The sequence below is a fragment of the Henckelia pumila genome, chromosome 2 (assembly GCF_033568475.1).
Source record: "Henckelia pumila isolate YLH828 chromosome 2, ASM3356847v2, whole genome shotgun sequence".
Taxonomy (NCBI): domain Eukaryota; kingdom Viridiplantae; phylum Streptophyta; class Magnoliopsida; order Lamiales; family Gesneriaceae; genus Henckelia; species Henckelia pumila.
The window spans coordinates 32,184,974-32,191,011 of NC_133121.1; the positions used below are offsets into that span (position 1 = coordinate 32,184,974).

General features: G+C 36.8%; 1 protein-coding gene across 1 annotated transcript; it reads left to right on the plus strand.

Moving 5' to 3' along the window:
* Positions 1 to 3,557: 3,557 nt before the first annotated feature.
* Positions 3,558 to 4,496, plus strand: LOC140877471 (uncharacterized). The gene has a single exon (XM_073281005.1). The coding sequence runs from the start codon at positions 3,558 to 3,560 to the stop codon at positions 4,494 to 4,496; it is 939 nt and encodes a 312-aa protein (XP_073137106.1).
* Positions 4,497 to 6,038: the final 1,542 nt, after the last annotated feature.

Genomic DNA, 6,038 nt, shown 5'->3' on the forward strand with positions numbered 1-6,038 from the left:
GTCGGTGCTCAACTAGGAGAGATCATCTCTCATCTAACCCGTGGTGATGTCAAAAAGGGGGAAGTATCCGGAAAATCAGTTGACACCTCTCCACAGAGAATGCAAAGGAAGTAAGGTATATTTTATGTACATTTTATTTACTTAACGCAATGTAGGTGTAATAGGTTTTCACTGCTACTTATCAATGATTGCTTGTAACATTAATTGTTCAATGAAATTCACTTCACAATGAATTCATTTCGTCTACTATCTTCTTTAAATGATTTTTGGGGCCTAGGTTTTGTCATCACCAAAAAGGGGGAAATTGTTGAACCCTGACTTTTGGTGATAACAAAACAATACTTTGTTGTTTAGTCGGCCGTCATTTATTTGTATAAACAACAGCTACGTCAAACGAACAAAGACATATCTACCGACGTCAGCCAAAGCATGCAAAGCAGTTGTACGTCAACCAAACAAAGAACTCATCTACCAACGTCAGCTAAAGCTTGTCAACCAACGAATAATGCAAAAACAGTTGTATGTCAAACGGAACAAAAATATATCTACCGACTGAGATATCTACCGAACTTCAAATACAAAAAGCTACACGCTACATTTCGAAGTTACAGTTTTCCAGATCTCAGAAAGTGACAAGACAACTGAAAAGCAAAGGACGAAGCATTTAAGGATTCATCTGATAAAGTGAGAAAGCCTTAAATATTATTTAATGTGAGCGACACATTGAATAGACAATTAAAGGCGCTCCCAGTACGAAATATTCAGAAAGCTTTATCAGTAGGGCAATCTTACCGTTGGACAAAAGAAGAAAGACGTTGAAGACAAATGCTATATATATCAAAGCCTCTCTAGACAGAAAATACGACACAACAACGCTTATTGAGAATCTGTCTATCTGAGCTCTCGAATCTATCTTGAATACTCGACCGCTCAAAGAGAAAACCCTTAGCTTAAACAGCCTTATCTGATCTTCGAAGAGATCTTTTCAAGGGTTGCTCAAATCCAGATATCGTTTGAAGAATGCTACCTGATACAAGGATTTGAGAAGTCTTAAGTCCTCGAGAGACTAAGACAATCATCATCACCATCTGAAGAAAAGTTTGATAAGAGCTTTAAATCTTATCACCATGAATCTAGGAGTTCCATATTAGGCATTGGATAAGTCCTAACTTGGATCGGGTGTATTGCAAGACGTTGTAATAACCAAAGTCTTCTAGTGAATCCTTCCGATGTGGAAGAAGGGGTGACGTAGGAGATTGAGCTCCGAACATCCAAGAAACATATATGTGTCTACTTACGTTATTGCATTGCATCATTCCATGGATATCATCTAGCATATTGAGAGCTATTTCCGCACTAATCTTAGTTGCTCTTATATCTATAGCAGGCTAAAAGAAAACCGATCGAGTGAACTAACATTTACTCAACCCTATTGCATTAGATTATAAAGACTATCATTATTGTGTATTCACCCCCCCCCCCCCTCTATATACGATATCGATCCCCAACACTTTCAAACTATGAAAAATATATTTTTTTTGTTTATTTATATATATTTTTGAGTTTTTAAAATTCAAAATATATTATTTATTATATTATATTATATAAACGGTTTTCCTATTGGACCGTCCGGTTAAAACGGTCCGATCGGGTGGACCTTTTTTTTTTAGGTAAATCGGTTCGATCACTGACCGCTTATTTCAGTATCTAATAGCAAATGCACTAGGTCAAGTAATAATAAAGTGGACAGAGAGTCCAAGTATCGATCCCACAGGGACTGTAGTCAATTCTTAAGATTCAATTATTTTACTTAATCTAGACAAAAATAATAAAGAAGGATGCAACGAATTAAATAAAAATTTAATTACTAAAAAATAATAAGAATTAAAATAAATTAAAGATAAATATAATTAAATTAAGACAACCAATACACACGAAGGTGCCAAAAAAATTATGCAAACAAGTGGCAAATCTAAGATCCAGATTTAATCTTAAATCACAGCGAATTCTCCTAATTTATTTAATAGTCTATTTCTAAAACAGTTAAACCTATTCAAATATTGACGGATTAATTTTCATAATTCTAATCAAACTCAAATGCATTCGGAATTTTGAGAATTCAGTTTTCACCTAAAGCTGCATACTGAAACCGAATACTATTTCTAGTCGGTTTTACCATATGTCAATTATTGGAGCGATCGAAATCAATTCCTCCTCTGTCGACTTTGAATCGATTAACAAGAAAGTAAATAATTGATCAGGTTATCCACAAGACAAAACATAAATCCAACAATCAATAATATTAAAAAAAATCCAAAAATCCTAAATCAACATCCACATGTTTGACATAAAATTGTTTGGTCCAATCTCGCCGTCTTGGTTGAAGAAAAACTACTCAATAATGGAAAAAAAATTTCAAACAAAAGTTTAAGAATCCAGAGAAGAAGGGAGAAAAACTCTGATTGAGCGTCTTCAATCTCCACGCCTGTAGCCGCCTCCTCTGCCTGCAGTCTGGAACTTCTGGAACCCTCAAAAATATGTTACATCTTCTATTTATATGGTCCAGAACCCGTACCAATTAATTTTCTTACGCCACAAGGAATTTCACACTTTTCAATCTCACGAATTCGCTCTCGAGCGAGTGAAATTCTTGCTCAAGCGCGCAACAATACGCACTCCTCTGGAAATCCGGTTCGCGCTCGAGCGGAGGATTTTCCCGCTCGAGCATCACACAATTTCTACTGCGCGCAATGATTTTGAAAAACTCATATCTAAAGTTCTAGCCGTCGGATCGGGCTGGAATTTGGACAGCAGCTTTAAAACATATTGAACTTCATTTGGAATGGTGAAGATCGGATTTAGATCTTTAAAAATTAAAAATGAATTTTTGACCAAGGATGCTCCGTAATTCATTCTTCAAAAATCCATATTCCTACAAAATTAACCCGGAGAGTGAAACGCACACACATGCACTAAAATACATAAAAACACACATAAAACAATATGAATGCACACAAAAGATATATAAAATAACACGAAATAATGCACACAAAATGCACTTATCAATCACCGGCCCGGTTATGAAAATACTGAGTTGAACAAACCAAATCCATCTTAATTATTTTAGTAAGTAAAATTATTATATCTTGGTAATTAACTACAATCTCTGTGGGATCGATACTTGGACTCGTTGTCCAATTACTATTACTTGACCTAGTCCATTTGCTATATTTATTCATAACCGAAATTATCGGTAAAGTTTTTGGCGTCATTTTCGGGGATTGTTTAGTTAATATTAGGATAGATTATTTACTTGAGACTATATTTTTATTTTGTCAATTAAATTTTTGTGTTTTGAACTTTTCCATTTCTTTTGGATTTCAGGTACTGTATCTTTGTGCATGATCCGTGCTCGAAATACCAAGGATCTCATACCGCTTGACTTGGAAATCGAGGGCACACTTTGACATATTTGGAAGGCTCAAAATTAGTTTAACTTAGTGTTCAATTCAGAATTGGAGGAGGAATTTGAGGCCGATTCTAAGTCTGAAGTAGAGATGGCCAACGCAAATGCTACTCTTAATGTTTTGGATCTCATTCGACCGCCAGTCGAAGGATATGGATCCAATAGCATTCTTCATGCTATTGAGGCAAAAAACTTCGAGCTTAAACCTGCTATAATTCACGTGATACAACTTCAAGCTCGGTTTGGAGGAACTGCAGTTGAAGATCCTTACGCTCATATGGAGCGATTTCTGTCTATCTGTGACACATTCAAATTCAATGGAGTTACAGCTGATGCAGTGATACTGTGTTTATTTCCGTTCTCCTTGCAAAGAGACGCGACTGAGTGGCTTACACAGTTTCCTGTCATGTCTATCACGATGGAACTTGTTCAAGTCTTTTTGAACAAGTACTTTCCACCAACCAAGATAGCGCAGCTATTTTCTGACATCATATATTTTAAGCAGAAAGACGGAGAATCACTTAATTCAGCTTGGACTAGATTCAAGAAGAAGTTGAGGATGTGTCCTCAGCATAACCTTACGCAAAGCCAGCAGACTCAGACGTTCTACAATGGTGCCGACTCGTCAGTGTGGTCCATGCTGGATGCAACAGCGAATGGGAGCTTATTTATAAAAACTCCAGCGGACTCATGGGAGATAATTGGTAACATGGTTGAGATTAATGTGGGATGGCCAGATCTGAGAAAAGAGAAGAAAGCAGGCGTCCTCGAAGTAGGTGCTCTAACGGCCTTCAATGCTAATATCGATGCCTTAACACATCAAATGTCGCTAATGCAGTCAGCTCCTATTAATCAAGTTCAGGGGATAGTTGTTGAAGGACAGCAAAATTTTGAAGGCGAGGCAGCAAATTTTGTGGGAAACCAAGGAAGGCAGTCATACAATCCGTACAGTAACACCTACAATCCGGGCTGGAAAAATCATCCTAACTTCTCTTGGAAATCCCCTAAGGATACAGCAAATGCATCTTAACCCAAGAAAGATTAGAAGAAGCTGAGCTTTGAAGAATTTATGATGAAGTATATAGTTGGGACTGAAATAAGTCTACAGAATCAAGAGGCTATGTTGCAAAATTTGGAAAATCAGATGGATCATTTGGCAACCCAGCTCTCGACTCGTGCTCCTGGATCATTATCGAGCAACACTGAGAAGAATCTTTGGGGTGTGAATTCTATCATGGTTGTGACAAGGTCCCAAAAGGAGGAACCTGAGAAGAGTTATAAGGAAAAGAGATAAAGAGGCTAAACACTGAAAATTCAAAGGAGGACAAGCGCAACTATGTAAAATCCTTGACTATAGGTAAGAAGGGTAAGAATTTAGATTTTGATGTTAATGTTAATGTTAATGTTGATATTTCTACTCTTCCTTTTCCGCAAAGAGCTAAACAAATACGGTTAGATTATCAGTTTCAAAAGTTTCTTGAAATTTTCAAGAAACTTCATATTAACATTCCTTTCGCAGATGTCTTAGCTCAAATGCAAAGTTATGCTAGATTCTTATGGAAATATTTGCAAACAAAAGGAAGTTGAATGATCTAGAGACAGTTACCCTGAATGAAGAATGCTTTGTCGTGCTCCAAAATAAACTCCCACAAAAGTTTCAAGATCTAGGGAGTTTCTCTATACCTTGTGATATCGGTTGTCTTTCATTCGATAATGTGTTATGTGATTTAGGAGTGAGTATCAATTTAATGCTTATTCACTTGTTCAAAAATTAGATATAGGAGCTATTGAACCCAGCACATTCTCTCTTAAACTTGCAGATCGATCAATCAAATATCCTAGAGGGATAGTGGAAAATGTCTTAGTTAAAGTGGACAAGCTCATCTTTCCAGTTGATTTTGTTATTCCTGACATGCATGAGGATTGTGAGGTTCCTTTGATTTTAGGATGACCTTTTCTTGCTACAAGTAGGGCATTAATTGATGTAGAAAATGAGGAATTGGTCTTCAGGATAAATGATGATTAAGTTGTTTTTTATATGCTTCAGCCGGTCAGAGATAGCTCCATTGTGAAATCTTGCTTTGCGGTTGATGTTGATGATGCATGTGTGACTAACTTTATGCAGGTCAACGACACATTTGATGTGGCTTCACAACCACATGTTCCAAAACTACCAATCCAACTGTCTGCTGAAGGATTTGGACCCATAATAATTCTAGATGGAAGAACAGCTAGAGTAAATAGGGGCATTGACGAGCATACATCCACGACGGTGCATGATCCACCTTGAGCTTAAAAGGGAATTAAAGTCAGGCTATCGACTATAAATTTAGCGCTAACTGGGAGATAATCCAGTGTCTTTCTTTCCCTCTCTTTTATTTATTTTTCGTTTGTTTTCTATTATTTTTTTGTTGCTTCACCATCGTACCCGTCGCCTTTCCATGTCCAGTATGCTGCCGTGCCAAGATAATTTGATGCTGGTGCGCCACCACTTGAGGAGTATGAAGAAAATGACTAGGGGAGTTTTCTTTTTAATTTTTTCTTCTTCTTCATGCATTTAGTGTCATTCATC

Coding starts and splice junctions, on each gene's coding strand:
- LOC140877471 (XM_073281005.1), top strand. CDS start 3,558: ATGGCCAACGCAAATGCTACTCTTAATGTTTTGGATCTCATTCGACCG.